At 32.9% G+C, this 19825-nt stretch overlaps 1 protein-coding gene across 2 annotated transcripts; it reads left to right on the forward strand.

The window, feature by feature from the left end:
- Nucleotides 1–1623: 1623 nt before the first annotated feature.
- Nucleotides 1624–19396, forward strand: LOC129928295 (uncharacterized). 2 transcript variants are annotated; one of them, XM_056042059.1, is made up of 10 exons: nucleotides 1624–1767; nucleotides 2311–2409; nucleotides 4349–4466; nucleotides 4900–4992; nucleotides 5395–5699; nucleotides 10120–10204; nucleotides 10972–11028; nucleotides 11710–11778; nucleotides 13761–13826; nucleotides 18169–19396. In XM_056042059.1, exons 2-10 carry the CDS (start codon nucleotides 2311–2313, stop codon nucleotides 18894–18896), a joined length of 1620 nt encoding a protein of 539 aa, XP_055898034.1. In that variant the 5' UTR covers nucleotides 1624–1767; the 3' UTR covers nucleotides 18897–19396. The 2 variants fall into 2 exon arrangements, with proteins under 2 accessions (XP_055898034.1, XP_055898035.1); XM_056042060.1 differs by having other exon boundaries at nucleotides 2311–2373.
- Nucleotides 19397–19825: the final 429 nt, after the last annotated feature.

The raw sequence follows: 19825 nt of genomic DNA on the forward strand, positions 1-19825 counted from the left end.
AGTGGACCAAAAGCTGATGGTATCAGTTCTGATCAAATAAAACGCCTGCTAAGAGATAGGCTTAACGTATTGACATGATGAGCTCAAGGACATGGTAATGCAGCTACAATGTCAAGGATTCATGAAGAAGTGCAGGAAGTAATAAATGAAGGACAGAAAAGAAACTTGAATGGATGTTAGAGTTTCCTATGAACAGCTCGCTGGTGTGCTCATCGTGTTGCTGTTAGAGGCGCAGCGCAAAGACGATTGCCAGCTGTCTGTGAATACATGCAAACCTTTCATCGCTATGCCTTCTTGTTGGCAGACGTATTGGGGAAAAAGTCAACACAGCACAAAAGTACCTTCAAATTAAAGTGTTAATCATTGACAATCATTTACTCTATGAAATGTGTGACAAACTAGCTCAAAATGTTATTATGTTTTGTTAAATCAAACTAGCATGTAATTGCAACAAAAGTAAATTAACCTTAAGATTCCGGATTCACTATTTAATTAGAGAACAAGAGGCTAATACTGAGTGCACCAATCTCTTTTATACTGGGCTAGACGACAAGATATGTGAACAGAAATACAAAAACTAGAACACTAGAATGCAGCAAAGTTTGGAAGGACGTCAACGAATCTCTACCAGCCTTTGAATTAAACCTTTAACTTTTACTTGCCAAATGCATTTTTACGTGGCGACATGTGATAAGAAGCTTTTCAAAACTAAAGTTAGTTAACAACTTTTGAAAATCGAATTTCAAATCAAGCAATTATGTTCATTGAAAACGAAGTCGCAAAATATATTGAGACTAAAGTTTTTTATAAGTTTTGAAATTTGAAATCCTGAAAAGGAAATTTGATTTTTTATTTTCTAAAGTTATTGTACACTTTTAAATGTTGAAAAAATATTTTCCTTTTAAGTTTTTGTACCGATCAATAACTTTTTCATTAAGTTTCATTTTTTTTTCAATAGTCGTCCTCAGGAAACTACCACTATAATGTTACAAATTTTCAACTAAGAGCTGTTTAATGTTTACTTGTTTCTAATCTAAAAATCGTAGATGTTAATATATGTAATAATTAACGATAATATGTCAGAGAAAAAAATATAATCGATACTCATTTAAAAGTTGTGTAGCAGCAATCTAACGAACTGTTTTATTGCGCGAAAAAGAACTAAACAAGGATAGTTTTTAATTGGGAAGAATAAGTGGAACGCTGGGGGGGGGGGGGGTGACACCCACCCTAGTGACGCCACTGGAACTCACTATGACTTGTTAACCACTGTCAAAAAAACTCAAACTCTATTCCCACATCACAAGGTTCTTAGGGCTCGAAAAAACCTTCCTTAAGGGAACAGAACCACGAAAAAGAAGAAGACATAAAAAAACGATGGCAAAACAACAGCAAAGAATGGACAGGCATGTATTTGAATGACATTCTATCCAAAGCAGAGAGGAATGGAGAAAGAAGGTTGACATATCATGTATGGCGCCCCAACGTACAGCGGTCTAAGTGGTAGGTGAAGGTGATATGCTTTGTGTAATTTACTAGGATGCAGACAAACAAGATAATCTTTGTGAGATAGTATCTACTAGAGGGCGGATAAAGGTGATATCATTTAGGAGCTATATAGATAAAGACAGTTAACACATAATTCTCAACGTATATATAAATAGATAATACTATAATAGTGTTACATATCTTCGTAAGTAGTTATTGGTCATGATTAAGTGTTGAAGTCTTCACTGACAGGCGAACTGTGTTACATATTCTTCTAAAGTAAGTTATTATACACATTTTTTTTTCTTAATAACTTTTCTATGCAGCTTTACATTTCACTAATTTAAGGTGAATTAATTTTAAAAAATAAACATTAGTATTATTTTCTTTTAAAATGCTGTACTTTATAATGATTTCAGCTCTTCGGGTTTCATTTTGTAGCCCCATGAAAGTGGAGCTTGAATGAGTAAAAAACATAAACAATAGCCACAGTCTTTGATTTCGAAGATCATGGAGGAGCATAATATACAACATGACTTCAAAAACCTAGTTTAAACCTACATGTTTTGCCAATTCTAATGCAGAAAAAAATCGTTCACCGCCGTGGGCTTCTATAATTTCTTAAACAATATAAACAAATTACAAATTACTATAAAAAATACACCTGTTACTTTCTATTTTTAACGTCATCCACGACATACTATCTCGTGGTTACACTATATTCTATTTGGACGTAACAATCAAATCTCCTTATTTTAGAGTAATTAAGCAAATTTATGTTCAATATTAATTTTTGTATTCTAAATATATATTTCTCCCCAGATGAAGTCTTACACGGAAGTTGCAGACATAGTTTCAAAAGTCCAGGATTTAGACAAAGTAAAGGTATTCCTTCAGAAAATATTTGAAAATATTGACTTGGTAGGTACATGAATATTAGATGGTTTAACTCTAAATGCTTTACCCTTACTGTTTTTTAACTGTTATAAAAAGTCGGCAGCCAGGTCTACCGGTAAGCTTAATTCTGCTAGTATAATGGATTTAACAAGAAAAAAACAACATAAATCTAAATTCAAATTTATTTTTAGAATTCCTCTTATCAGCTTGCAAAATTCCATTGGGAGTGAAATAAAATTCTGGTCACTGATCTACGATTTTACTTAAAATTTAATGTATATCTTTCTTAAGCGAATTGCTAGCTCATTGGTTATAGAGGGAAACCTCTGGTTTGACTGTCATAATGTTTCAAAAGTGGTATACTTAAAATTAAAGTTTGGTGTAGAAGTCTAGAAAAACTATATATTGTACACGCATGTTATCATGTTGTCCGCTTGTATTCATTAAAGAGTTTTAACAATTAAAAAATCTTCAGGAATTTTGCTGCGCACTATCTTCTAAGTCTGGCAATATAAGCCTATCACCAAACTAAAATCTTCTATTCCACACATCTAGATCCAGTATTGTAGCCAAGACTGCTGTCTTTTATATGTTGACGAGTCAGCTGCATCACCACACTAGAATTTTATTTACTTTGAGTAGATTTATATAAGCACTTAACCATGACTTTCTTGAGAGGGGGGATAGGGGAATGGGAACGGTAAAAATGTTGCATTTTGTACAAAGATCATTTATCGCTCTAACATTAAGCCATTAGCTACATAAAGGATGAATTCTATTTAAAACGTATTTGTCATGTAATATTTAATGTTATACAACAAAATAAAAACAAGATAATTGAATGTTTATTTTAAAAAAAATGTTTGTGTTTGATACTTTTGGTGTGCATGTTTTACATTAGCAAACCTCTTGGTGTTTTATTCCTGTCAATACTTTAACTTTTGGTCTTTTGGTTTAAAATTCTATGTTATGAGGTCTAAATATGTCTGTACCCATCACGGCTCTGAATAGAGCGAAATTCACGTTGATCTTTTAAATAAATGTGTGCATTTTTTACATACGTCAATATCTGGTGTCATTTAAATAGTTGCATATTTTTCTGTAGCTTTTTTTTGATTTTGCGCTTCGTTTCCTAACCATGGCCACCGCTTCAAATATATTTTGTGGAGTCGACAGGTCTTTCAATGTAGTGGAAATTCCTACATCAAGCAACATTTTATTTCTATAAGTCGAATATTTATGAAAAAATGTCATCGACGAAACCGTTGCTCTCGAACTTCGCAAGATGGCTGTAAGCTTTGTTTGCGAACATCGGGATAACTATGGCGACGCCCTGTCGATCTTACTCACAGTCATACACTCTGCTCCACAATACGCTGCCTACATAAATACTTCCGGCAAATTGCGTCGTATGCTACGGCGCAGGTCAACTATTTGTTAATATTTTTTTGTTATAAATTTTAACTGACAGTGTTTAACTGCCATTATTGTCCCCTTTTTTTTAAAGATTAACATTTTCATCTTGACAACTGTGAAATGAGTAATATTATAATTAACAATTTATATTTGTATGCTTTTTCTTGCAAATATATAGTTTTGTTTTTCATTTTGTCATATCAAAATAAACTATTTGATTAGAAAAAAATATCGACTTCGGAGATGCTCATGATAGTTTTTCAGATTTCAGGATCATTATCAATAACACGAGTTCTATAGATACTGTAAATTTTGTTCAAAAAAGTACAACATTTCGCAAGTATAATCCTACAAGATATTAATTGAACAAAAAAATGAACAAATTGAATAATTGTAAACATACTTCACGTATAGAGATACAATCAAATAATTCAAAAGTGATTAAATCAGTAATATTCTCTTTCTCGATTTTGAGGAATAAAAATAAAATACATTGGTAGTTAAATCAAAATTAACTGATTTTTGTAATAATATTTATCTAAATTAGATCAAGAAAAAATGTGAATTGTGGATTGAAGACAAAGATAATGTCAGTTATATGGAAATTAAAGAATTTATATGTTGTAGGACCTCAGAAATATTAAAAACATATTTAATATCAGCTGGTAAGTAAACTGTTTAATTACATATGTTATCTTGTTAAATATGTGTTTAGCGAAAGCAAAATTAAAACACGAAAAGATATTATTCGATGATTTAAGGAGAGAGAGAGAAGAAAAAAAGAAATAATATTTAAAGGTTACGAGAAACATTCTTCAATGTAATTAATTTTATTTTAAAATTGTATTCCTAGATTTCCAAAACTCATTTCAATGGAAAAATAAATATAACGTTATGAGAGAGAATTTATCAGAAATAAAAAAAAAAGTATTAGAGAAAGTAAGAGAGAAACGGAGATCGAAATGGCAGGGGAGTAATTAAATTAAATACAAACAGAAAATACATGGCTGCAGATTGGGAGACAGTGAGAGAGAGAGAGAATGTAGCAAATAAAACAAAATTAAATATTTCTGTTTTTTTTTTAATTTGCTTTTTAAGGAAGTGAAATTGAAAAGATTGCTCAACGAGCTCATTCTTTAGAAAAAGTTGACGACACACCGAAAAAGGTTGACTTTGATGTTTTGACTAATGGTAAATATGATACACTAGCTCTTGCCCGTGATACGTTGTGGTTTAAATAGCTGGTACAATTGATTATTTTCCCCAGAACACTCTTAAATCCATCAATAAAATGGCCCGCATTACAATGCTCCCTCAACATAATTTTCTAATATACTTGAAAAAAAAGTCTTCTGATCATTTTAAACTTTAAACATTTTTTAGAGACATAGATTTTTTCTTAACTGACCCTAAACTTCCAAACGTATTAAAGTTAACAGTCAACAATATTCATCTATTAGCTTACACTTGTTTCATTCAAAATAGTCGGAATTTGATAGGAAGCATAATTTGCATTAAAAAAATGGAATGTTTAGTTTACTTTATACATTAAAAAAGAATTGATTTCGTAAATAATTTTATCCCTTGTTTCAGGTTTGGATTACCAAAGTTTGTTAGACAAATTCGACTCGTTAAGTTCTAATTTTAAATTACAAAAAAGACGATTGAAAAAAATGCAACAAAAACTCAAACATCAAGAAAAAATTCATACAAGCTTGATGGAAAAAACAGAAAAAACACTTGAATCTGTGCAAGACTTAGATGGAAAGCATTTGAATTTTAAAGAAGAACTAATGATAGAACTCCATGCTGCCAGTAGTTGTATATCAAAACTAGAAACTAAGATTCAATCTTGGTCTACAGAATTTAAAAATAATAAAGAGGCACAAGATATAAAGGTTAGATATATACATTTAATACATTATATATTGGTTTTACATGGTCGCCAGAATAAAAGAGGCTCAGCGTCATGCTGTGATTTATATTATAACACTACTGATGACCGAATAGAAACCACGTGAAAGAGTATATGTTTTTCAAAGCATATATTAATTCATATATTAATTCATTCTGTCTGTTTATCTGTCTCTCTGGTAAAATGTTTTTACACGTTACGTCTCCCAGATTTAATTTCGATTTAATTTAATCAATAAAAATAAAATTAATCAATTAGTAAATTACTATCAGTAATCGATTATTTTGTCTGGTATCTCGAACAAGAGAAAGAAATTGTACTTGACTGATTAGTGTATTGCCTTAATGAAGCTGTAGAAGCTTGAGCTTATGAGATCGAATCCTGGTCGTTCACCTTTTTTTTCTTAAATAAAAGAATTATTTCTCTTATTTCTTTCCAACCGGTCCAGACAAGTGTTAGGATTATAGTGTAATAAGAAAGCTAAAAGCATGAAATTGTGCTTAAAAAACAATTGGTACTAATATTTCTAATCGCACAGATTTAACATTGTTAGTGGTTCCCAATGACTTTTTTGGCATCTTTAAAATAAGACTTGTTGTATAATTTTCATAGACACACTGAAACTAGCGAAAAGAAAAAAATATGTTTGTTAAAAAGTTAGTACACGTTATTTCTCCGACACCCAATCTCGGATCAAGCTGAAAATATACACAATTATTTCTTTTACCAGACAACAAAAGAAACAAGAAACATAAAATCAACCGATTAGTTATTAACTATTGGTAATTAAATATTTTGTTTTGATATCTTAAAAAGGGAAATAAATTGTACTTGACTGAAGTGGTGATATAAGCTGAATTAGTCCCCTTTTTAAGTATTGGTGTGAGTTTTAGTGAAGACTAACTAAAAATATTACAAGACAATAGATCAGGGGTTCTCAACCTGTGGGTTGCAACCCCTTCGGGGGTCGAATGACCATTTGTCAGGGGTCGCCTAAGACCATCTGAAATTTGAGTTTAAAAAACTTTTTATCTATTTATCATCTGAATTTTTTTATTATTTTTTTTTGTAACAAGCGTAGTTGGTACCATAGATGGTATACATTTTCATTTGATATAACAAAACAAAGGGGCATTACTCGTATAGCTCATGTCATTATAAATGAAACCGTCGTCAAACAAAGATTTAATAAAAAATTAGGGTGACATATTTAAGAAGGTTATTTTTCTAGAGTATAAAGATAGCAATTAAAGTTAGTGAGTGTAACATCACTGTTTGAGGGTAGACATGTCTTTTTTCATCGATAGTTACTGCTTTATACTGAGTCTGATGGCTTCAACGTGTTCTGCTATTTCACACCGATAAGAAGTGATTGTCGCGAGGCAAGGTTATAAAAAATGTTTTTTTTAATCTTCGTGAAGAATTTTTTTTAGAAAGAAAAATACAGAAAATAGCCGATCTGGTAGACATCTTTGTCACCTTAAATAATTAAAGATTTCAATGGAATAATCAAATACATGATGCCTTGATTTGTCTGAAAAGATCCGTTCGTCCAAATGAAATTTCAACTTTGGGAAACAAAACTGGATGAAAATAAAAATTATATATTGCCAACTTTATCTGCTTTCTGTTAGGAAAAAGGTGTATTGAATCTGACAGACCAAACTTCCATATGTAGAAAACATCATGTTTATTGTTTACACTTTCTAGAGGTCAAAGTTGAAGATATTCCGGAGACAGAAAGAGTTTATTGAGCTTATCAAAATCAATGCAGCTAAAAATTATTGTTTTTCAATGTCAGTTACACAATTCTGGATCACGTTTTTGCAGTCATATCCCATTTTGAGATTGCGTTTCGCTTGCTTCTTTATCCATTTCTAACAGTAGGCGTATATTTTTGCGAAGCAGGGTTTTCCAGCCTGTTAGTTATCAAGTCTACAAAAAGAAGTGGACTTGATGCTGAAGATGTGACATTCATCGTGCTCTTACAAAGACTCCCACAAGAATCCAACCAACGTTGGCGTATTTACAAATGTGTAACGATGTAGTTGACCCCATCTTTCGCCATACTTATCAAATTGTCACAAAAGTATGCACATGAATATGGTGAATACGGAATAGTAAAGTTAATAAATGCAATTCATAAAATAAACTTTTTTTTAGCAATTTAATTATAAAAGACATTTATTTGATTTGACACTCATTACAATGACATAAAGCTTTTTCCGTGTACAACTTCTACCACTAAAACTACATCAAACAAATCAGATATAGACATAACGGTAACGAATTTATAACATTATCAAATTTTCATGTACTTAGGCCTATGATGGAAAACGAAAAAATACGGTTGGGGGTTGCTGTCTAGTGGGGAATAGTTTAAGGGGGTCGCGGCAACGAAATGGATGAGAACAGCTGCTATAGATCCTTTTTAATGGTTTAAGGAATGATGGACAATTTTGAAGGTTACCAATTTGTCTACGGTTTTAATAGAAAAATTTCTGTAATATTTTATAATATTTTTTATACTAAATTATTAAAATATTGTACAAAAAACAACAACTTAACGAATGCAAATCAGTGAAGACAGGTGTTTAATGAACAGGACATCACAAATACATAGAACAACAAGGTCTTAGGATAGCCTCTTCATCTGTTCCATATATTGGCGAACCTCGTTGTCTTGTGTAATATCAACATTTATCACTCGACTGTTTATTTCTTGTGTCTTACAGAGTGCTTGGTACGCCCCATGTAAGTCCATGTAGAGGCACCGTTTTAAAAATATTAATCCAAACTCTAAAATAAATTTTACATTTACATAATGCTCCTTTTTATGTCCGAATGGATATTATAAAACCTTCTTTAGAACACGGATTTTAAGGCGTTCAGGGAAAAGTGCAATCTTTTACTTTGTTACGAACTCCACAATATAACATGTAACCTAGAGATTTAGCATCATTATATACTTTACGAAGCTAAAAAGTTTTGCAAAAATGCCATTGTGAATACTGCGAAATATAAAATTGTGGTTCAATGTTCCTAGATTCCATTCCTTAACAGGTATATTAAAAGTCAGAACGTAACCATTTGAGAAGTTATACTGCAAAGACTTTCTTCCACGCCAATAATAGGACAATGGTTTTACACAAAAGCTGCAAAAGAAAACGACTCGACGTGAGCAGCGGTTTTTCTAGACAGTAAGGGGACTTAAAAATACTTTTTTATTCAAAGTACATGACAATTAGAGCTAACAGAACATACAAGACTTAGTTACGGAAATGGTGTCACCATAGTTCATTCTCATTTTTGTAAAAATGTTTCCAAAATGAGTTCAGGTCAATTTTTTTTCCTTGAAAAATCATTACTGTTTGTGACAATTTCTATTCCCTTATTGCTTGATATTTCTTCTTATATTAATTGTGGTTCAAACAGAATTATTTTGTCGGAGATTTATGGATAACTTATGGAGAAACATATGTGTTCTTTTCTAACATTTTTTATTAAACTTCTTCAAACTTCTACTTTTAATTCAATGCTGACTTGACTTAAAGTCTCTTAATAATATTAAACTTTCTACTAGAATAAATTAAACGGATATAACTTATCATTTAAACAACATAAAGATATAACAACGACTTCAACTAACGGATCGGAAAATATTTAAACTCATTATAACACAAGACCGTGACTAAGCAATAACCATTACAGTGTACTTTATTATTATTATTATTATAGTTATAATGTTTTTTGTTTGGTGTAATGCACAGATTATAAGACAAATTTCCATACGGACAATAAAGATTATTATTATTATTATTATTATAGCTTTTACATAGCGCTACTTTCATGCTTATAGTATATCTCATTTGTGGACCAGTGGGGGGGGGAGGGGGTATCTAGGAGTTGGTTTTCCGTGTTGCCTTTAGGCGCTCAGTAAACACAACTCTGCCCGAGTCGGGTGTCGAACCTCGAGCCCCCTTCTAGGTAGCCAAGCACTTGGCCTCTCGACCACGCTTCCCACTTTCCAGAATCATAGAAATTGTTTTCTCCTAAATATCTTATTCACTCAGACCTTCAAGAAACTGAAGTATGCTATTTTCTCCTTCAGCTCTTTCCCTAATTGGATTATTATAATTAACGTTTTTGCTCTGGACTTTTATGACCCAAACCCGGATTCTATAACCAAATTGAATTAGGTCACAGTATCGACTCGTGACACTGTTCTCTGCAGGTACTATTTATTTATGTATTTATTAGGCTCCAGTGCTAAACTTATCTTTGTACGTCTCATATCTATCTATCTATCTATCTATCTATCTATCTATCTATCTATCTATCTATCTATCTTTCTTTCTTTCTTTCTCTCTCAATATATATATATATAATTTTTTCTTTTTTAGGTGAAGGATTTGAGAGTGAAAACAGAAATCATTGAGATTAAAACTAATAAAATAGAAAACCTCCAAAAGAATCAGCAAAGTTCTGGTACTAATTGCTAAATGCATCATTAGTATTAAGCAGCATGTAACAATTATAATCATGAAGAGAGAGAGAGAGAGGACAGAGACAGAGAGATAGACAGAAAAATACGATTTTTTACATAAGGGTGGTCTATAATTTCTCATTCTATTTATTTAAGCATTCTTTTAAAATGTATTTTGAGCCTTTCTAGTGAGTTTTCGATAATCTCGTTCTCTTAACTGTCCAGCAGTTAATGTATACATAAGAGGGTGCAAAAATATTTTTACATCGAAGTGGAATTTCAGCTCAGCCATATTCACATATTTTTTTTTTTGTAAAGACGAAACAAATTTTAATTTTAAATTGATTATATTTTTTAAAAATATTTCTAAAAACCAGAGTCTTTACTGCGGGACCAATAAGGTAGTTATTCTTTTTTTCCTTAAAGGTATACATACACTGTCAGATTTCTTGGAAAGGCATTGGACCCCTTTTTTTTTAAATTCATGTCCTGTTTTAAGGTTACATGTTGCTTTTCAGTTTTGAAACACAAAGTTTGCATAGTGTAGCTTCATAGTAAAAGCATATTATTATATACAAACTTGATCTGTTCTACAAAAATATTCTGTCTAGATTAAATATGTTGAAAGAATTGTGAAAAAAAAAATATATGTCACATTTTGACAATGTTTTACGTATAACATTTTATTCTTTTTTTTAACCTATATTAAACAATAAATTTCAATTATATTTGTAAATATAGAGAAAGATTACGTTTTAATTTCAAATAGTTGATGCTGTGGGTGAAAACCTGGTGAGATTATTGATTCAAGTTAAAGAACATCACAGTAAGATATTTTTGTATAATAATAGTTAAATGAAAGTACCAGGTGACCGAGCCTCGCTCGGATGAATACTTTGTTAAGGAAAAATATGTACCCGAAATCATTTTGGGAATATTTTTGTAATTACGAAAAGTCCTCCTACAGTCTAGACATAGACTATCACAGCTCACGTCGTGTGGTTTTACAATGCATCATTTGCGTAAAACTGTTGGCTTAGAAGAAAGTCTTTAAAGTGTTACTTCTAAAATGGTTACTTTCTGACATTTAATATTGCAATTATTATATTCATTATGCCTTTAGTTTGCAAAATCTCTACGTTTAAGAGTAAAACGTGCACCTTGTAACAAAGTAAAATAACGTATTTTTCATTATGAGACTTAAAAACATCGCGTTATTGTGAAGCATCTCTGTTACGCTCACTAAATAAAGTGCCCTGCCAAGCGTGACTGTCAGACTATAAGAAATTCATATCATTTGTAGTTCGGTCTTCCCACAGTATGTCCATAATGGTGTATATATATATATATATATATATATATACAAGAATTGCTCTTTTAAGAGTATATACATACATGCATTCATGCATACATACATACATACATACAAGAATTGCTCGCTTAAGAGTATAGGATTCTATAAGTTTATGATATAAAATATCTAATTACCGTTTTATTTTTTGTTTAGTCAAACATTTAAAAAAACTAAAATGGATAGAAAAAGAAATCGAAATGCTGAAATGGAATGAAGTGCCAGGTTAGTCAAACATTTTATTGTATATTTTAAAACATGATGTTTTTTAACTGAGAGAACAAAAAAAAATGCAAAATTTGCAGCCCAAACCCTAAACCTATACCCTTTTATCTGTTATATTTGATAAATGTTCTCTTTCCTTCTGGAGTGTGATTCTGGTCCAATATATTAAACTCTGATTATATAAACTTTAAAAAAAACAACAGGAGACATACTATTATATCTAAATATTATAAGATCCTGAGATAAAATTCCTTTTAAAAAATTTACCGACCCTGTCTTTCTTCATACTCATCGGTTAAAATGTGAAAGTTTAAACTAGATTTTATTTCTCGGGAAATTTCTAAGCTATTTTTGACTTCGTAGTAATAAAGCAGCAATTTATTTTAGAGATGATCACGTCATATTTTTAAAAAGTTATATGTAAGCAGAATGATATAATCTTCCAGTAGCGTGATCATGGAAGAGCGGAAATGATACTCTATCGGGCGCCAGAGCGTACGAGGCGCCAAAAGAAGTATCACGGAAGCCGACAAGGTGGCCCGACGAGTCACCTTTAGTAGAAGAGGCATTAGGCGCCGCAAATAACATCCGCCTATTTATTGGAGCTGTCATCTTTATGCAGTGGGTGCCCTAGCACTGCGGCGTGGGGGGTAACGAGGCGGCTGATGCTCTAGCACGAGAAGAACTGCTGGCCATGCCCACTTTCATAGCCCCAAGTACGTTTAACCAAGCTACGACATTAATCTGAGAGTGGGTACATGACACGTGGTTGAAATTCTGGCATGGCTCCAACAAAGCCCGTGGAGTCTGGCAGCATTTGCGTCGCTCGGACCGCGACGATCCATGGTGGAGGCTAAAAACAATCTATCATTGCGCAGTGTAGAACGAGGCACTGCCCTGTTGGTGCTTATTTTGCCCGGTTCCGACCAAATTTTGATGCCCGTTGCCGACACTGTGGAGAGTCGGTGGAAACAGTGACGCATCTCTTGCAAGAGTGTCCGCTGCTCCGAGAGCTGCGGGGTAGTTTGTCAGCAGAGTCACTTGACCTGTATGGGAGCTTAAAGGCATTACGCCTAACAGCAGAGTTTCTCGCCAAGGCTATACGGGAGGACTGTTCATCTCAGGTGTGAGGGGAATCACCATTCCGAGACAAAATCAAATCAAAACAATCAAACATTAATTAACATTTTTAACGTAAATACCATTTGAAAAGAATTACATAATATGCTATCACGTAAATTTGTATTTTAAATATATATATATATTGTTACGTCTCTCCTACTATCCAGGCTCTCTTCAAACTGCACCACACGACACAACGAACTTAAAGAACCTCACAACTGAGGGCTCCAAAGTAACAGTAGCAATTTAATTTCAAATACATTACAACACTGTACAGTTGGCAACAATATTACACTGTCTTTACAAAAACCTAGTCTTGCTCCGCCTGACTTCACACACCGTGCTGTTTCTAACTTCGCCTGGCACTGGTCACATTGCGAGGTAACGTGGAGTGTCGTGAAGTGTTGACTCAAACACACTTGCTCTTTTATAGTGTCTCTACTGGCCTTCTAGAATCGGATGGAACGTTCTTGACCACTCAGAATGATCACAATCGCCGTGACTTGCGTGCGTAATATTTACACACAGGTCGTTGCCGAACTGGCGTGTACTGTCACTGGTCACAGTTCTGCGTCCTGCGCTGGACTGGGGCGATTTGGGTAAAGCTAAGAACACACACAGCACTACCCCCATCTGTGTCATTACCAGGTTTATAACAATATATATATATATATACACACAAATATACACACAAATATATACGCAAAGAGAAAAGGAAAATTGTTCCATAGTTTTTCATTTTTAAGTTTATTTTATCAAACCTGAAATGTTAAAGTGCTCTCACTCACCCCCAACAGTTCAACATAACTTTTCCTTGTATCTAGAAAGATAATAATTAGTAATTGTTTATTATATTACAGAGTACTTCTGTGAAGAAACTGGAAGATCAGATGTACCATGTTTTGAAGATTGTATTCATTTCATAGGTAGAGAAAAATATTAATTAGCTAATACTTCTCTCGTTATCAGGGGGTTCATATCAATTTATTCTTTTTATTGACACACCGAACCTTAAGAAGTAACACTGTTAAAGAGAGACGTGATGGCTATGTAATTTGGTGTTTGAACCGAAAGGTCTCGAGTTTGAATCCCGGTGTAGATGAGAAGTATCAAAAGATAATTAAACATTTTTTTCGGATACATTATCCATTCTTCATTTTCTTTGTGAAGATCATCGTCATAATGTTTCGCGGAGCGAATAATGAACTTTTACAGTCATCTATTCCAATATCTGATCCCCCTTACTCTTTCGATAGATTTTTCATTGCCTAAATTGAGCATATAAAAAATGCCATGCCGTCCCTTCATCACAGCTTGATAGCTCTCCAATCTTTAAAAAATCTCCTTTTTGTGAGTTTCAGTATTTCTCTGAAGATAAGGTCGTCTTATTTTCGAAATGCCAAAAAGTCATGTGACGTTGACCCCATTCCAACTTCCTTGCTCCTTAAATGTTTAAAACGTATACCAACAATTACTAACACTGAAATCTTCAATAATATCAGGCATAGTACCACAGTAATATAAGCACGTACTTGCCAGGCCTTTATTAAAGAAATCACCCCCAATAGAAAGCAAACTATATGGAGAGTTCACTGACTAGGAAACCACTGCGCATATCAACTCATATATTGGTCTATTCATCTGAACGCTCCAACATAAAGATGAGAACGAAGAAGAAGAAAAAAATCACATCTCGACCCAGAATGTCTAAAATAAAACAATAAAAAAACTATCGTCTGGTATCAAATCTTTTCTACCTGTCAAAGCATCTTGAGCGCATCATGTAAACGCAAATTCTTTCTCATCTTGAACGGTATTGTCTCTTGGGAAGAATTTCAATCTGCATTTAGAAAATGCCGTAACACAGAGACAGCAGTGGTGGTCAGGGTTCTAAATGACTTTCTTCACAATTCCAACATAGGCCAGAAATCAATAATTTAGTTTGAGGTTGAGATTAGTTTTGATGGCCAGATTATTTTCCACTTTGGCTTAGTAGGAATCATCTTAATTTGACTAGGATCTTTACATGATTAGAGAAGCAGAAGCTCAAATGTTCAACAAAAAAATCAAAACGTCTGATTCTTCAAAGGAGCTATTTAGCAAATTATGAAAGTTTGCCGTCATCTGTTCCAATAACTCCATCATAATATCATGGTCTAGCGTATCAAAGGCTGCGGACAAGTTTAGCATGGAAAGCGTTATTATGTGGTCGATTTCGTAATTATGAAGTAAGTCATTTAGCAGGAAACTTCCTAAAGTGGCTTGTATCATATCTGACTGAAAGCACCCAATGTATAGTTGTTAACGGGGCAGTGTCAACAAGCTTACTCAAGGATCGGATCTAGGCTCAGTATTGTTTACTATGTAAAATATCTACTCATGGTTGTTATACAGACAAACGGCAAATTCTATCATTTCTTCGCCGATGCCTTACAGTTATAAGACTTCTTAGAGCTTTAGTGGAGTCGCATCTGGCAGCAAAAATCTGTGGTATTGTAGCAAGAGTAAGCTAATGGATGGCTGAAAATAAGCACATGATAAACGAAGACTAAACAGAAATAATTTCTATTTTTGATTGGCACTTGAAACAACATCACAAAAGTTGAGAGTACAGATTCCCTTTTTATCACAAACTGCCTGATTTCTTTCGTCCATGAAATTAACAATCTTGAAGTCTTCTTTCGACCCACTAATAAGTCAGCTCTGCAAAGGTCTTTATCTGCCGCTGCAGAAATTAGGCAAGATCCGACCATATTTGACGACGAAATCAGCAAATTAGCTAGCTGTAGCTTTCACATTCTCTCGCCTTGACTTCTGTATCGCCATAATAGCAATTATACCCAATGAAAAAATTGCAAAGATTCAGCGATTTCAGAACAATGCTGCACTTGTTGTACTACTTAAAAAAGCTGAGGTTCTGCTACTGTTCTCTCTCTCTCTCCATTAGCTTCCTGTGAAAGCAAGTCAACTACAAGGTCTCTACATTTGTCTTCAGTGCAACTACAATAAAGAAATGACATTGTACCTCAGCGAAACGATCACTGCATAATGTCAGGTTTAGGATTTTATTGTGTTGTTAACTAGCTGTACACAATTAAGTTCCCGGGGTTCAACCTGACAAGAACATCATTCATACACAGTCATACATAGAGTAACCAACTATGTGGATAGTTTAAATAACAAAAAAAAAGAATTTAATTGTATGATACTGATATATGTGTATGTACAATGAGAATGATAAAATGATGAATATATATATATATATAATATATGTAGATATATATTAATTAATAATTCACATAAGCACCTTGCTACTGCTACCAAATGACGTCACACTACTGCCAACATCGGCAAAAATAAAGTTAGACCTCAGCTTATCCCAACTGATACCAGTGATGCGTAACGGCATGACACGGCGTCGATGATCGCCAATCTGACAATAACGTTCAAGACTGTAGTATATATATATATTTCTAACACCACAAGCAACACACTGGCATAGGATTGAGCTCAGTACCTACAACTCAAACACTGGCACCCTATAAACGAAATAAACACAAAACTCAACTTCTACTCTAAAACTAGAAATAGTGACAACCTCATACAACGTACAATAAGAGATATCACACACGAAGTAACTCACCCTAAACAGGGGTCCAAAAATCCAACTGAAAAATAAGTCCAAGGAACTAGTACAGACAATCTTTTACGGTTACGGACCAACACACAGTCCGTTTCAAACTAATTAGGAGAGTGAACTGCCTCCTGACAAAGAATGACCAATAAATGTCACCGGACTTTGTGAAGCAGCAAAAAAAATTCAAAACAAAAATACCAGGCACTCTCGACCCGTACAAGTAATATGACTAGAGAAAACAAAGAGTTGGGAGAAAGTAAAAGACACTTGTCCGAACTACGTGACACATATGTCCCTCAGCGATTCATGCGCGTCTGGTCTCAACGTTTCTAGTGGTGTCACATTCCCCCCCCCCTCAGAATTTACTGTTTAAAGGGATTTTTAGTTCATGGTCAAGGTTTTTAACTTAAATCCCTTTAATCTCAGACAGACCCCATGCTTTAATACATTCAAGAAGAACATTATGACCTGGATGCTTACAACTGTTTTAGATTAATATGTCCTTTTAGCTCTAGTGTTTATGTTTGTAATGTTATCATAGTGCCTTGAGTCTACATTAAGTTTATTAATAAGGCTTTATAAATTAGATTTTTATTATTAAAGCTGTCTCTTTTGTTCACCTCTCTAACTTTTTGACCCTGTTGAGTATTGTATTTACATGTTTTAGGATAGTTGTGCGCAGAGCAGTTATGACAATGTTATTATGTCCACGAAAATAAGCTAACTTAATTTCAATGCAGTGCCCAAAATGTGAGAAATAAGAAATGAAACATATGTTTCGGCATTCGAAATGATTCTATTAAGGCCAGTTATAATGAAGATTGGTCAAGAAATAGATGGTGATTTCCAAAAGTAAAATGCATTCAACTCCCCAAATGCCATTTGCTGAATGTAGTTGGCAAAAAACAAACCGTATTAGGGCAGTTGTTTAAGACAAACATCTATAAAAAAGCTAACAAGATCTTAGAAATAAAGAATCACCCTTTGCGTCAGGATTTTGTGATTTTACCATCACCAAAGAGATACAAGACACCGATAGCAAAAGATAAACATACAGAAACACTCTTTTGTTCCCCTGGCAATCAAATCATTAAATAAGAACAATCTGGTATAAACTTTGTCACATGTAAATTATGAGTGAGTCTGTTGTGAATGTACACTTTGGTTTCTTATAGTTATAATGTTTTTTTGTTTGGTGTAATGTACAAATTCTAACACAAATTTCCATATGGACAATAAAGATTATTATTATTATTATTATTATTAAAATTTTAAAAAAGTTAAGTCCAATTCTGGCTTTAAAAAGCCGGCCGCATACGTGGCATGGCTAGGTTTGTTCGGTTGCAGAGCTTTTTCTCTCAGCTTTTTGTTGGTACAACGCTCTTTCACGCTGACCACTCTTCTTGCTTCATAATAAGCGTATCCTAGAGAGATTTTTAGATTAAAACTCGCATTCAATAAAAAACAATTACACTGAATTCCATAAACGTGACCAAGATTTTTTTAAATTTATTTTGCATATATATATATATATATATATATATATATATATATATGTTAACTAAAAATCGATTAAAAACAGAATTAGTTAATTTTGAATTTTATATTAAAAAATGTATATTTTTTGACAGGTCATCATGAACAACAAATATCAGAAGGCGGAGAAGCTGATCTTCTAACACATTTGGCAGGTTGTAACAAGAATCCAGGCCATAAAAAATTTATACCAATTGATAAATTTAATCTAAAGAATCTACCTCAAGCTCACCAAAACACTGATATGTATGAATTTATTAAAGTTGTAGCTGACTTAACTGTGAGAATAACGGTATCTATGACTAGTCCACTCCGGCCAGAGGTTTGGCCTGACACAAAGGTTCCATATTTTTTGTACAACATTAAAGAAAGTCAGAGTTTGAGAACTGGCAGTGGGATGGTGAATGAAGTGATTAAAGGATCCAAAGGAACATGCCAATGTGAAACATGTCAACGTTCAGAAACTCCAAAACAAGAGTGGTGGACTATTACAGTACGAACAGCTGCCAATCTTATTTTCGATAGCGTTGAGGGAAGTTATACGACCTTGAGGTGGTTTTATGATACAGAAGATAAAACAGAGAATCTCGACAAACGTGCTGTTAACTTTGATGTCAACAAAGTTATTTTTCAAGACTTGTGTTGGTTTGATTATATAACTTGTGATACAGATCTTGTTAAAAAGGTTGAGAAATCGCTACAGCAATATTATTATCTTTATAATAAAGTCAATGAAAAGAACAAAGAAACTAAAGACGTCGACAAATTCATGTTTATTGATTCTCATCCTCATGGATGTTCTAAAAAGATTAGCTTTGGTTAATGGGAGGAAAAATTTCAAGTTAAAAATTATTTTGATAAATTTATCTACTCAACTTGTACTTGTCCAGGAAGTAGTGGAGCCAGTGTCCACTGTGTGGGATATGAATGGGGCATTCATGGTGGAACTTTAAAATCTGGTCTTGGTTACAGCAGTGCTTAGTTTATAATTTGGTTATTATTAGTGAAGAGAGAACTCTACAACCTAAAGTATTAAATTTTTAACAATAGTTGCTTTCTTATGGATATTAGTACTACTATGTTACTAAATAGTTAAATAGTTATAATTTTTATAAACAAACAGGTGCTATTTTTCATAAGCGTTATGAAAAGGAGAATGATACAATTTACTAAAAGGTGTGATATTGGTATGTTTTTACTCAATTGTCTATATATTAACCCTGCAACAGTGAAACCTATTTTTATCAGCACTTTAAACTGCGATGTATAAATATTATTTAATTTTCATTTATTAAATCATTAAAATATTACTGAAATTACGAACATTTTGTTTGAAGTAGTTAACACTACATCTAATCATCTAAGTCTACTGCGTATAATCTGGGAATTATAAAAATGCAGTTGTCTGAGGAAAATATTTAGACATAAAAAAAAAAAATATTCTAATTTATTTTTTAAAATCTTTATTAATATAAATATCTATAAACAAGAAAAACAGTGGTGCGACATAATAATCAAATGGGTTCAAGTATCAATAAGTAGCTTATATCCTATACGCTTAAGCGAACTATTCTTGTATATGTATATTATAAATTTATTTCAAAAACGGCTCTAACAATTTTCTTCGAAATTTCAAGATATGTGTAAATAATAAGAAAAAAATATCGGTTTAAAACTGTCTCATTATCGAAAAAAGTAATTTTGGCTAGAAAGTTTTATGTATGATAATTTTCTATATGACATCAAAGGGAA

This window comes from Biomphalaria glabrata, chromosome 9 (assembly GCF_947242115.1).
Source record: "Biomphalaria glabrata chromosome 9, xgBioGlab47.1, whole genome shotgun sequence".
In the NCBI taxonomy this organism is placed as follows: domain Eukaryota; kingdom Metazoa; phylum Mollusca; class Gastropoda; family Planorbidae; genus Biomphalaria; species Biomphalaria glabrata.

Bases quoted from the DNA above. Each gene is read 5' to 3' on its own strand.
- LOC129928295 (XM_056042059.1), top strand. From the start codon at position 2,311: ATGAAGTCTTACACGGAAGTTGCAGACATAGTTTCAAAAGTCCAGGAT. The intron at 2,410-4,348 runs GTAGGTACATGA...TATCTAAATTAG, and splicing joins TATTTGAAAATATTGACTTG to ATCAAGAAAAAATGTGAATT. The intron at 11,779-13,760 runs GTTAGTCAAACA...ATTATATTACAG, and splicing joins GAAATGGAATGAAGTGCCAG to AGTACTTCTGTGAAGAAACT.